At 73.1% G+C, this 12,647-nt stretch overlaps 1 protein-coding gene across 3 annotated transcripts; it reads right to left on the bottom strand.

The window, feature by feature from the left end:
- Nucleotides 1-1,252: 1,252 nt before the first annotated feature.
- LOC140895238 (rac GTPase-activating protein 1-like) lies at nucleotides 1,253-11,815 on the bottom strand. 3 transcript variants are annotated; one of them, XM_073304668.1, is made up of 16 exons: nucleotides 11,690-11,815; nucleotides 11,047-11,249; nucleotides 10,688-10,821; nucleotides 9,400-9,478; nucleotides 8,993-9,046; nucleotides 7,289-7,366; nucleotides 6,774-6,912; nucleotides 6,326-6,468; nucleotides 5,517-5,672; nucleotides 5,344-5,439; nucleotides 5,068-5,269; nucleotides 3,971-4,076; nucleotides 2,883-3,015; nucleotides 2,614-2,728; nucleotides 1,968-2,082; nucleotides 1,253-1,581 (listed from the first exon to the last, which is right to left on the bottom strand). In XM_073304668.1, the coding sequence occupies exons 1-16, from the start codon at nucleotides 11,772-11,774 to the stop codon at nucleotides 1,530-1,532; spliced, it is 1,890 nt and encodes a 629-aa protein (XP_073160769.1). In that variant the 5' UTR covers nucleotides 11,775-11,815; the 3' UTR covers nucleotides 1,253-1,529. The 3 variants fall into 3 exon arrangements, with proteins under 3 accessions (XP_073160769.1, XP_073160770.1, XP_073160771.1); XM_073304669.1 differs by lacking the exon at nucleotides 5,344-5,439; XM_073304670.1 differs by lacking the exons at nucleotides 1,253-1,581; nucleotides 1,968-2,082; nucleotides 2,883-3,015 and having other exon boundaries at nucleotides 2,662-2,728.
- Between the last annotated feature and the right edge of the window lie 832 nt (nucleotides 11,816-12,647).

Here is a 12,647-nt window from a genome sequence, read left to right as displayed (position 1 = left end):
GCAGGCAGGGAGCTACCTTCACCTTCTGTGCCACTGACAACCCTGAGCCCTGCCCCTGCACCCCCTCCTGTACCCCAAACCACTCAGCTCCAGCCCAGAGCCCTCACCCCTCTGCACCCCAACCCCATGCCCTGAGCCCCCTCCTGTACCCCAAACCCCTTATCTCCAGCTCCACCCCAGAGCCCTCATGCCCCCTGCCCCCTCCTGTACCCCAAACCCCTTATCTCCAGCTCCACCCCAGAGCCCTCATGCCCCCTGTACCCCTGCCCCCTCCTGTACCCCAAACCCCTTATCTCCAGCTCCACCCCAGAGCCTGCCCCCCCAGCCCTGAGCCCCCTGTGCCCCCACCCCCCGCCCAAGTCTGGAGCCCGCTTGGTTCCGATTGCTCTGGGAAAGGGCCCAGTTCCGGCCCAGCCAAGCAGGATCCGGGGTTCCCGGTGTAACCGGCTCAGCGCAGGAGAGCGGCAGGGAGGAGGGAGCCCTGGGAGCCCCGACGCGAACTCGCCTCCAAGCCCCGGCCCCGAGCTGCTAGAGCCCACGGCCTGGCCACACAGCAGCCGGGCACCCGGGAGCGCAGGATCGGGGAGCCCCGGACACCCCAGGGGATTGATAATGAATCCAGCTTCCGGCTATTAGCCAGGGACACCCGGAACCCAAGGAACAGGACGGGGGGGGGGGGGCAAACTAACCAGGGTACCCCCTGAGCCCACAGAAGGGTAAATGGGGGGGGGGTGGTAGGGGCTTGGCCACCCCAGCCAAGCTCTGGGGGCAGCTGGGGTAAGATGCAGGCAGAGCCCCCTGCAGGGAGTGGGCCGTACTGCAGCTGCCTGACTAACGCCAGAGCCGCCCCCTGCCCCAGCACTGGCCCCCCATGCTCCCCCACCCCGCTCTGGCTGAGCGACTGACAGCCCCCAGCCCTGCTGTAAAGACCCCACCTCACTGAGAATCCCCCAGTCACCCCGCCCCAGACTTGAGGGGGAAATTCCTGCCCCTCCCGTAGCGACCCACCAGCTGAGCCCTGGGGCCGGAGGCCCTGCAGTGACCCAGAATCTGCCCCAGCTTGTGTCGCCCCTGCAGCCCCAGGGGACTGAGGGGCTCCCTCCCTGCCCCCCAGGAGGGGCCCAGGGAAGCCAGGTGCACGTTTCCCCCGAAGCCAGGCCATGGGGTTGCTGCTGGGAGACCCTATGTCCCCCTCCCCCCCAGCAGGGTAGAATAGGCACACGCCCCCCCCCCCCCCAACACACACACGCACCCCGACAGGCCTGGCTCTGCACAAGCATTTAATAGAAATTAGCCCCCAGGTCCCTGTGCCCCTCTTCCACCCCGGGGACGCTCAGACAGGGAGCGGTGGGGGAGCCAGGCCCCCAGCTCAGTCCAGTAGCCCCTGCCGTGGGGCAGGGACCCACAGCCCCGTGCATGTTCCCTCCACACCCCCGTGCAGCGAACGCTGGCGCCTGCCCCCCAGGGCTGACACTTTCCCCGCCCCCAGCCCAGGCTGCCCAGCCCTTGGAGCCATCCCCGGCCAGGGCCTACAGCAGGGAGGGGAAGAAGCGGCCCGTCTTCCTGGGGCCCGACGCCGGCCTGGGGGCAGAAGAGAGGTTAGGGCAGGGGCAGCTTCCCCAGAGACACAGAGCGACAACTCCCCCCCAGCCCCAATCCCCCCCTGCAGTGCCACCCCCCCGTGGCACTCACAGGGGGGCATGGCCACAGCGGCGCCCCCTCCACCCCCCCTGCAGTGCCACCCCCCTAGGGCACCCACAGGGGCACAGTGCCCCCCCACCCCCCCGCGGCACTCACAGGGGGGCATGGCCGCAGCGGGCCCCCCCCCACCTCCCTGGGGCACCCACAGGGGCACGGTGCCCCCCCACCCCCCATGACACCCACAGGGGGCTGTGGCCGCAGCAGCCCCCACCCCCCCGGGGCACCCACAGGGGCACAGTGCCCCCCCACCGCCCCGGGGCACTCACAGGGGGGCGGGCACGGTGCCCATGCAGCTCCGCAGCGGGTCAGGGAAGCAGCCGCCAGTCGGGCTCAGCTGAGTCGAGTTCATCTCAGGGGACGAGAGGGGGCGGAAGAGCCGCTCTGTGGGGGGGGGGGGGGGCACACTGTGAGCAGGGGAGGGGGATGTCTGCAACCTGCGGCCCCCCCCCCCCCCCCGAGTCCATTCAACCCTCTGCCCCCCCGACAGCACCACCCTGGGGCTGGGCTCCGGCTGCCCCACTGAGGCAGTCACGGCTCAGGGCTGGGGGCTGCGCCGAGGGGAAGTGGGGGGGCGGGGGGGTCTCTCCCTGCAGCAGCCCAGCCCCCCTGCCCCATCTCCAAGGGCCGCTGGTGCCAAGCCACCACTGCCCTGCTCTGTGGGCGAGTGCAGCTCTGCCCCTGGTCATGGGGGGGAGGGGTTGTCTGCTCCTCTGCCCCCATCACCGGGGCACCAGGCCTGGGGATGGGGCACAGGGTGACCCCCAGGGCAGAGCGCTCCCCCCACCAACTCTGTGGGGGCCCCCAGAGCCCCCTTCCTCTGCCTGCTCCAGCTGCTCTCTGGGGCTCGGGCCAGGTGCGCAGCCTCTGCCCCCCACGGGCCCGCTGTCCCCGGCAGGGAGCCCCCATGCTCACCCCGTCTGTCCAGCGCCAGGGGGTCGCTCGTGGCCGCGGGCACCAGGTTCTCCAGCTCCGTCCCCACGAAGGGCCTCCAGAACTCGGGCGGCAGTGACAGGAGACGAACCATCACCTGGGGGGGAGGGGGAGCCGCTGAGACGCGCCCCCCAGGCCCCCCGACAGAGGAGCTGGATCCCCGGCAGCAGGGGAGAACGGAGGGGGGTGCAATGGGGCGAGGCCGGAGCAGACAGCAGCCCCCCCCACACCTGCACCACGGGGGCTCCTACCTCGCACTGCTGGGGCGTGTCCTGCAGGATGGCCAGGGGCGTGGGGCTGCTCGTGCCGTGCCCCACCAGCGTGGGCCCGAAGACCCGGGCCAGGTTCAGCGCGTCCATCCTGCACTCGGGGCTCCGAGCGACCCTGTGGGGAGCCAGGCGTCCGGGCTGCCGTGACGGGGCGTCCTGCCAGGACCCCGCCCCGGGCTCCCAATCGACAACCCCCAACGAAACTCTGCCGAGCACCCTGCCCGGGGCCGCCCCAACCCCCGAACCGCCACAGACCCTCCCCCAGGGTCCCGGCCGGGTCCCCCGGCTCCCTGACACCCCAGGTCCGGCCACCTCAGCCAGGGCAGCGAACGCCCCCTTCACCCCCCCCCCCACAAAGCACAAGCGGGTCAGCAGCCAACCCCAACGCAAGCATGGCCCATTCCTCCCGCCCGGGCCCCAGGGGCAGCAGCCCGGCTCCCCGGGCAGGTTCGCTTTGCCTGGGGGGCAAACTGCCAAGGCTCAAGCTGCTGGACCCTCCCAGGAACCCCCCAATCTCGGCGTGACCGGGGTGCACAAACCCAAACCAGGGACAGACGGGTCTGGGCAGAACGACACCGACTCTCCCCGCAGAGGGAAACCAGGCGACCCCAGGCCCGGAGAGGCACCGGGGCACCTGGCAGAGAGATGGGGACAGACCCACGTGCGCTCCCGGGGCGGAGGGTCCATCTGGGGCACTGAGCCGCGCTGACCCTGGGCCGGAGGGACGGCCCCACGGGGGGCCCTGCCAGGAGCCAGGCCCTGGGAACAGAGGGACACTGAGCGAGCCGCACGGGACCCCACCCAGGGGATCAGCTGTGACACCCACTCAGCGGAACTGCTGCCCCACGGCAGCCCCACGGCACGCGGGCCCTTCCTGCCCTCAGGGCACCAGTGAGGGGGAGGGAGCCCGGCGAATCCCGGGGCATAGCCCCTGATCCGCGAGACACTGCACCGGGGGGCGGGGGGGCACTCACACATCCCAGAGCTGAATGGGAAACCGCGCCGATCCACGGGCTGGGGGAGCCTTTCCCAAGCCCCCCCAGGAGCCCCCGGCCCCGGCCCCCCCTCACCTCAGCAGATGCAGCATTAGGAAGGCCAGCGTGTCCCGGTTGGCGGGGGGCAGTTTGCTCACCACGTGGCACAGGGCTGCCTGGCAGGCGGCCTCGTCCGGGATCTCTGGGGGCAGAGCCAGGAGCCATGGTCATGGGGGGGGGGGGGGACAGGGGCCCTTGGCCGCCCCCCAGCCCAGTGCTGCCCCACTGCACCAGCACAGCCCAGCACTGGGGGGCAGAGCCAGGGGGTTCGGAAAGACGGCACCTTGGATACCCCACGCACGGGCTGTGGGTCGGGGGGGGGCCTTGGGAAAGGTTCCCAACCAGGAGCAAGCTGACCCTGGCCCCCCAAGAAAGTCCCAGCACCTCCCTTGGCCTGTGGGGGGCCCACCCAAAACCCACAGGCCCCGCCTCCTGCCCCACCTTGCACACTCCTCCCAGCCCTGGCCCCGCCCCAACCCACAAGCCCCGCCCCAGCCCCCCCTCCCCCACCACACCACTCCAGCCCCACCCCACCGGCCCCGCCCCAGCCCACAAGCCCTGCCCCAGCCCCCCCTCCCCCCCACACCACACCACTCCAGCCCCAGCCCCCCGGCCCCGCCCCAGCCCACAAGCCCCGCCCCAGCCCCCCTCCCCCCCACACCACTCCAGCCCCACCCCACCGGCCCCGCCCCAGCCCCCCTCCCCCCCACACGCCCCGCCCCAGCCCATAAGCCCCGCCCCAGCCCCCCCTCCCCCCCACACCACTCCAGCCCCACCCCACCGGCCCCGCCCCAGCCCACAAGCCCCGCCCCAGCACTCCAGCCCCACCCCAGCCCCCCCTCCCCCGCCACACCACTCCAGCCCCACCCCACCGGCCCCGCCCCAGCCCACAAGCCCCGCCCCAGCCTCCCTCCCCCCCACACCACTCCAGCCCCACCCCACCGGCCCCGCCCCAGCCCACAAGCCCCGCCCCAGCACTCCAGCCCCACCCCACCGGCCCCGCCCCAGCCCCCCTCCCCCCCACACCACTCCAGCCCCACCCCACCGGCCCCGCCCCAGCCCACAAGCCCCGCCCCAGCCCCCCTCCCCCCCACCCCACTCCAGCCCCACCCCACCGGCCCCGCCCCGCTCACCGGCAGCCCGCAGGAAGACGGGGTGCAGGCGGAAGGTGACCAGCGGCTCCTCGAGGCCCCTCAGGAAGTCCTTGAGCACCCCACACACCACGTGTACGTCGCCCACGCGGCCCAGCGAGGGCAGCGCCCCCTTGGCCCGCAGCAGCTTCTGCCTCCATTCCCGCACCAGCGGCTCCGCGCCGGGCACCCGGTACAGCCCTGTCTGGGGGGTGCGGGGGGGGGGTCAGTCTCCACAGCAGGGACCCCCCCCCACCCCCGAGCTCCCCTCCCTCCTACCTCCGTCAGGCCTCTGCGCTCCACCTCGCTCACGCAGTGAACCACCAGGGCGGGCACCAGGGGGGCCGTGGGGGGCGCGAAGTCGGCCAGGACGCCCTGCGGGAGGGGCAGGGTGAGGGAGGGGCCGGGCCGCGGACCCCTGGCCCGCCCCGGGTGCTCCCCCGGGTACTCACCTGCCGGGGCCGGGGCCGGGGGCCCGGGGCGCAGAGGGGGGGGCAGCGCCCGCGGCACTCGGGGTGGGCCAGCAGGAGGCACTGCCGGCATCGCAGCACCACCCGCCCGAAGCGGGCCCGGGCACCGCAGCCGGCACAGGGCTCGGGGCGGATCACCTGCCGAGAGGGGGAGTCACCGGGCCGCCGGACAGACCCCCCCCCCCCCCGCCGCCCCGCCCCAGAACCCACTGCCCCCCCCCGCCCCGGGGACCAGAGCCCACCCAGGACCCCCCGCAGGGCCAATCTCACCCGGAGACCCGCTGCCCCCTCCCCAAACCTGCTCGCCCAGAGCCCCCCGGGACCCCCCGCAGGGCCAGTCTCACCCGGAGACCCGCTGCCCCCTCCCCAAACCTGCTCGCCCAGAGCCCCCCGGGACCCCCCGCAGGGCCAATCTCACCCGGAGACCCGCTGCCCCCTCCCCAAACCTGCTCGCCCAGAGCCCCCCGGGACCCCCCGCAGGGCCAGTCTCACCCGGAGACCCGCTGCCCCCTCCCCAAACCTGCTCGCCCAGAGCCCCCCGGGACCCCCCGCAGGGCCAATCTCACCCGGAGACCCGCTGCCCCCTCCCCAAACCTGCTCGCCCAGAGCCCCCCGGGACCCCCCGCAGGGCCAATCTCACCCGGAGACCCGCTGCCCCCTCCCCAAACCTGCTCGCCCAGAGCCCCCCGGGAGCGGACGTGGGATGTGGTGGGGAAGGGGAGCTGGGACCCCGGCTGCAGGCACCCCTGTATGGGGGAGGGGCTGTCCATGGGGCCCGCGCTGCTCCCCACCGTTTTGGAAGTGAAGAGGTGCTGGGGTGGCGGCGGCCCCTGTGGGGGGGAGGGGAAGGGGTCCAGCCCCTTGGGCTCCAGCCCTGCCCCACTCTCCGGGTGGCTGTCTGAGTCCTCACTGCTCCCCCACACCGTGGTCAGCTCTGGGGGGGCGGAGGGGGGAGGAGAATCAGTGTGTGGGGGGGTCCCAGCGCAGGCACCCTCCCGCTGCCCAAGCCAGCCCCTGCAGCGCCCCCCCTTCCCACAGGGGAGCCCAGACCCTCCCGCTTGGGGGGGGCGGGGGGGGGCACTGGCCCAGCAGGGCCCCAGCTGCCGACGCAGCCTCCCCGGGGCAGGGCACGGCCGGGGCCTCCCCAGGAGCTGGGCCAGCACCAGCCCCCCGTGGCTCGGGGCGGCCCCGGCCAGGCGCACACTGCCCCCCCCCGCCCCCCACAGACGGCGGGGCGACCTGTGAGCGTGGAGAGGCGTCGGCCCAGGTGCGAGCGTCGGCCCAGCACGGGCACCGCGGCCACGGGCAGCCGGCTCCGGTCTGGGCCTCGGTCTTCAGCGACGGGCCCCGCCGAGAGCGACACCAGGGGCTCACTCGCCTGCGGGGGGGAGAGGTGGAGACTGGAGCTGAGCTGCCCCCCACCCCGCCCCCCAGCCTGCCCGCAGGGCCCTGCCCCCGCCCAGCCCGCACCGGGGCCCTGCAGGGCAAGCAGCAGAGCGGGGCGCCAAGCGAGCGGGGATTTGGGGGCCCAGGGAAAGGTGGGTGGAGCCTTTGGGGAGCAGGGCCCGTGCCCCGCCCCCACCCCTCACTTGCCCTCCTGGGCCAGTCAGCCAGGGGCTGCCCCACCACGGTCACCCCGGCCCTGGCCAGCTGCCCACGGGAGCCCCGGGGTCCAGGCATGTTCCGGGGGAAGGGGCCGCTCACCCTGACCCGTCTCCAAGGGGCTCCCACAGGTCCCCCAGCCCCATACTCACGCCGGCGGCTGGCAGCACGGGGGGGCGCGTGCGCTTTGCTGCGACCACGGGGCCGATCAGGGGGGCCAGAGACGAGCGCTGGGGACAGAGCAGACGGGCAGGTGAGAGCAGCCCGGGCAGGGCACCCACAGCGCAGCCCCCCCGTCCCCCCTCCACCGGGCACCACCCCGGCTCCAGACAGAACAGCAGCCAGGTCACGAAACACTGCACAAGGGATAGTCCGCGAAGGCCAGGGCCGGGCTGCCAGGGGGCTGCGGGTCGGGACTGAGGGGCACCGGCAGAGCCCAGGGCCGGGCTGCCAGGGGGCTGTGGGTCAGGACTGAGGGGCACCGGCAGAGCCCAGGGCCGGGCTGCCAGGGGGCTGCGGGTCAGGACTGAGGGGCACCGGCAGAGCCCAGGGCCGGGCTGCCAGGGGGCTGTGGGTCGGGACTGAGGGGCACCGGCAGAGCCCAGGGCCGGGCTGCCAGGGGGCTGCGGGTCGGGACTGAGGGGCACCGGCAGAGCCCAGGGCCGGGCTGCCAGGGGGCTGCGGGTCGGGACTGAGGGGCACCGGCAGAGCCCAGGGCCGGGCTTTGCTCTGCACCAGAAGCCCCTCACTTCCGGCTAAGTCCTGCCCGGCAAAGCCCTGCCCCCAGAAGTGGAGCCCTGGGGCTAGGGTTGGGAGGGCGATACCACTGCTCAGCTCCCAGGAGCCCTGGCCGCTTGTCTCCCCCCATCCCCCGGGGCCCCTGGGTGCTGGGGCCGCCCTGCATGGGGAGAAGGGGTCCCCACCATGCACAGACACAGAACCGTGGCCACATGCCACTGGGGCCGAGCTGGGGATGGAACCCAGGAGTCCAGATGCCCACAAGCCCCTTGCACTAGGGCAGGGATGGGCTGTGCCTCCCCAAACAGCCTAGCCCTGCCCCCTATCTGCCCCCTCCCACCTCCCACCCCCTGACTGCCTCCCTCAGAACCCCCAACCCATCCAACCCCCCCCTGCTCCTTGTCCCCTGACCGCCCCCTCCCAGAACCCCCCACCCCTAACTGCCCCCCCAGGACCCCACCCCATCCAACCCCTCCTGCTCCCTGTCCTCTGGTGCCCCTCACTCCCAACCTGCAGCCCCTGCTAGCCCAGCCCTGGGCTCCCCCATGCAGCTCTGCTGATGCCTGTCAGCTCTCCCAGGCCTCAGCCTCCACCTGCTCCCGTGGGGCTGGGGCAAAGGGGGGATTTTCTGGAACATTTTTATGACCCCTGGGCGACCAGCACGGCCGACACTTTAACTTCCATTACCCTGGGCTCCCAGGTGACGAATAACCCGCTGGTCGGCTCACGCTGGCTGCGTGTCCCTGCAGACGCTGGCGGGGGGGGGGTGCTTCCCCCCAAGATGGTACAAGTCTCCATCAGGGTCTGTCTCAGGGGACTTGCTGCGTGGAGGGGGAGCCAGGGGGGGCTGCAGGCCCAGGGGTCCAGCCCCAGGAGGTGACAAAACCATGTGGCTTCCCTTGGAGGAGACCCCCCCCCACCCAGGGGGCCTCCCAGAGCCTGTCCCCATGCTGGAGCTATGGCCCCGATCCTGCGGGTCCACAATGGGCTCATTCTGGGAGAATTTTGCTCCCATCCGTTGAGAACCTGACTGAAGCCAGGAGCCACCTGCCCCCTTTCCCACGCCAGGGCCCTGAGCACCCCCCAGCCTGGGGCAGCTGCAGGCATTTCGCACCTACCGGGCGCTCCCGGGACTTCTGCTTCAGGGGTTTCACCACCGTCAGGTCCAGGTCCTGAAAGGAGTGAGAATGAGATGGCGCCTGGGCAGGAGTGGGGTGGGCACCCCAGGAGGGCACAGTGGGGCTCAGAGCACGCGCTATCTCAGAGTTGACCCAGCACGGAGCCACGCTGGCAGCTCCATACCCAAGCCATCACCAGCTCCCCAGGGACCTGCTGGGAGACCCAGTACTGGGGGGCAGGTACCCCGCTGGGCTGGTTACATTAGAAGGGCCTGCGCCCAGGCCCTCCTCCCCCCCAGGCTATTAACGAGCCGGGACAGCCGGAGTCAGGCCCTGCAGCGCTGCCCAGGGCACCCCTGGGGCTCGTCTGCCCGGAGCGGGGCCGGCTGCCTGGGGAGGGTCCTCACCACGTCGTCCTCAGTGCGGTCGTAGCTGATGTCGGAATGGGACGTGAGCGAGGTGCACGACTCGTCCACTGCGGACAGCCTGCAACAGAGAGCGGGTCAGCATGGCTGGCAGCAGGGGCGCCGGTTCCTGCCAGGGCAGCTCCCCCCCAGCAGCGCCCCCCAACAGGGCAGCATGCCTGGCTCAGCCGCCCCAACCTGCGACTCAAGACGGGGGCTTGGGGGAGTCACGGCACCGTAGATAAGTCAACGAGCAGCCCAAGCACCAATGGGAGCAGAAATCAAACCCACCACCCGGCAGGGGGCTGCGGGTCGGGAGCGAGGGCACCGGCAGGGCTGGGGGGTGGGCCGAGGACAGGAGGGGGCTGCGGGTCGGGAGCAAGGGGCACCGGCAGGGCTGGGGGGTGGGCCGAGGACAGGAGGGGGCTGCGGGTCGGGAGCAAGGGGCACCGGCAGGGCTGGGGGGTGGGCCGAGGACAGGAGGGGGCTGCGGGTCGGGAGCAAGGGGCACCGGCAGGGCTGGGGGGTGGGCCGAGGACAGGAGGGGGCTGCGGGTCGGGAGCGAGGGGCACCGGCAGGGCTGGGGGGTGGGCCGAGGACAGGAGGGGGCTGCGGGTCGGGAGCGAGGGGCACCGGCAGGGCTGGGGGGTGGGCCGAGGACAGGAGGGGGCTGCGGGTCCGGAGCGAGGGGCACCGGCAGGGCTGGGGGGTGGGCCAAGGACAGGAGGGGGCTGCGGGTCGGGAGCGAGGGGCACCGGCAGGGCTGGGGGGTGGGCCAAGGACAGGAGGGGGCTGCGGGTCGGGAGCGAGGGGCACCGGCTGGGCTGGGGGGTGGGCCAAGGACAGGAGGGGGCTGCGGGTCGGGAGCGAGGGGCACCGGCTGGGCTGGGGGGTGGGCCAAGGACAGGAGGGGGCTGCGGGTCCGGAGCGAGGGGCACCGGCTGGGGGGTGGGCCAAGGACAGGAGGGGGCTGCGGGTCCGGAGCGAGGGGCACCGGCTGGGCTCAGAATCGGTCCCAGGGGGATCCCCAGATTCCAAGGGCCGCTGCGATCGCCAGCCGGGCTCGTGCCCGGCCCAGGCCGGAGAACGTCGCCCGGGGCCCCCAGAGCGGGTCACACGTGGCCAGTGATGGAGAATCCGCTGGGGCCCCCGGGCGCTACTCGCCCACTAGCCGTTCTCACCCCCTTTCCCACCGGGCTCTCTAGCCTCAGCGCCTGGCCAGGGGGCCGCAGCTAGTGCCTCCCTCCCGGTGCCGCCCCCCAGCACCCTCCCGGTGCCGCCCCCCGCTCACCTGCGCCCTGGTGCCAGGGCGGTGCCCAGCTGCGGCCCCTCGAGCAGGACCAGGGCCGAGCGCTGCCCCTCGCTCAGGGCGGCGCGGGGGGATTCCTGCATCAGGAAGTCAAAGATCAACTGCAGCTTCCGTTCCTGGGGGGCAGAGGCAACCTGTTGGGGGGGGAGAGAACAGCCCCACCGGGACCCCCGTCCCCAGCCACCCCCCTCAGCACCCAGCCGGCCTCAGCTCCCCCCACAGGCCCTCAGGCCAGGGCCCTCCTGCAGACCCCAGCCCTAGGGGAGCAAAGCTGAGAACCCCAGGCCCCTCCAGAGCCCCCCGCCATAGCCCCCCCCAGCCAGAGCCTCCCCGCCGCGCACCTGCTTCTCCAGCTCGGCCTCGGCCCGCTGCCGCTTCCCCATCTCCACCTCCACCTGGTTGCGGGCGTGTTTGAGCTTCACCCGCAGCGCCGAGCACTCGCTCTCCGCCGCCAGCAGCTGCTCGCGGGCCCGGCGCAGGTCCAGCCCCAGCCGGCAGCATCTCTGCCGGCAGGCCTCGAAGCCGCGGGCGACGCGGCTGCAGTCTGGGGGGGGGCGGGACACGGGATCTCAGTGACCTGGGGGGGGTGTCCGGGGGAGCTCTCAGCGAGCTGGGGGGGAGGCCAGTGTCGGGGGGGGATGCTCTCAGGGAGCTGCGGGGGAGCGTCCGGGGGGAGGGGGGCTCTCAGCGAGCTGCGGGGGAGCGTCCGGGGGGAGGGGGGCTCTCAGCGAGCTGCGGGGGAGCGTCCGGGGGGAGGGGGGCTCTCAGCGAGCTGCGGGGGAGCGTCCGGGGGGAGGGGGGCTCTCAGCGAGCTGCGGGGGAGCGTCCGGGGGGAGGGGGGCTCTCAGCGAGCTGCGGGGGAGCGTCCGGGGGGAGGGGGGCTCTCAGCGAGCTCCTGCCCATCCCCCTGGCGTCGGGCTCCCCCCAGGCGGCTCAGCCCCGAGGCTGGGTCCGGGGGGCCGAGCCGGGACCCCGCGCACCCACCTTCCTCCACGCCGCAGCTCTGCTCCAGGAGCCGGGCGAGCCGGGCCAGCTGGGCCAGGAGGGGCCCGCCGCGCTCCCGCGCCATGGAGCCGGGGGTCCCCAGGGTGCCGCGCCCGGGCCGGGTCAGCGGCGGGTGGCCTGGAGACAGCCCCGCCCCGTCTGTATTTAGGGAGGGGCCGGGGCGGAGCTTCAGAGACAGCCCCGCCCACATCCCTCCGGGGGGTGTGTGAAAATACCTCCCTCCGACCTCCATTGTCCGGCTCAGCCGTGGGTCCCTGGGGAGCCGGATTTGGGGCCCCCGGGATCCGCCCCAGCGGGCACCGCCAGCCCCGCCCCGTGTGCTGGGAGGCCAAACGCCCCGTGGGGCATCCGGGGGGGGGGCAGGGGCAGCACGTGCGGCTCATTCTGTGGCCCCCACCGGGAGGGGCTGGGACTGAGCTCCCATTTCACCGGTAGGGAAACTGAGGCACGAGGCGGGATCGGCCCCTGGTTTTTAAAGAAACCTGTGATTTGGGGGTTGGGGGAGGCCCAGAAATTAGAGCCATTGTGGGGGCCCCAAGGCCCCCCAGCCTCAGAACCCAGGCATCCTGCTGCACCATCCTAGCCCTGCACCCCCATGTCTCACGGCTGGGAGCACCCTTGATCCAGCTCCTCTGCACAGGGTCTTTGTGTTCCCCCTCCCTCCCCACAGCTGTCAGGGCTCCATGGGAAACTGGCCCCCCGCAGCACCCAGTCCCCCCCGCAGCGCCCAGTGCCCCCCACAGCTCCCAGTCCCCCCTGCAGGGCCCAGTGCCCCTCACAATGCCCAGTCCGTCCCCCCCGCAGCACCCAGTCCCCTGCACCATGATCCCAGGCCCCACCTTTGGAATGAGGACTGGGGGATCTGCCTCCTTTGCATCCAGATGCCCCGGGGACGTGCACCCGTAACCATGGCCTCGGGGCCACAGGCTTGTACTGC

The sequence above is a fragment of the Lepidochelys kempii genome, chromosome 11 (assembly GCF_965140265.1).
Source record: "Lepidochelys kempii isolate rLepKem1 chromosome 11, rLepKem1.hap2, whole genome shotgun sequence".
Lineage (NCBI taxonomy): Eukaryota > Metazoa > Chordata > Testudines > Cheloniidae > Lepidochelys > Lepidochelys kempii.
This window is presented reverse-complemented; position numbering and strand designations above follow the sequence as displayed.

Excerpts from the sequence above, each read along its gene's own strand:
- LOC140895238 (XM_073304668.1), bottom strand. The coding sequence starts at position 11,774 with ATGGCGCGGGAGCGCGGCGGGCCCCTCCTGGCCCAGCTGGCCCGGCTC. Across the intron at positions 11,250-11,689 it reads GAGCTGCGGCGTGGAGGAAG|ACTGCAGCCGCGTCGCCCGC; the intron begins GTGGGTGCGCGG and ends GCCCCCCCCCAG. Across the intron at positions 1,582-1,967 it reads GGCACCGTGCCCGCCCCCCT|GCCGGCGTCGGGCCCCAGGA; the intron begins GTGAGTGCCCCG and ends TTCTGCCCCCAG.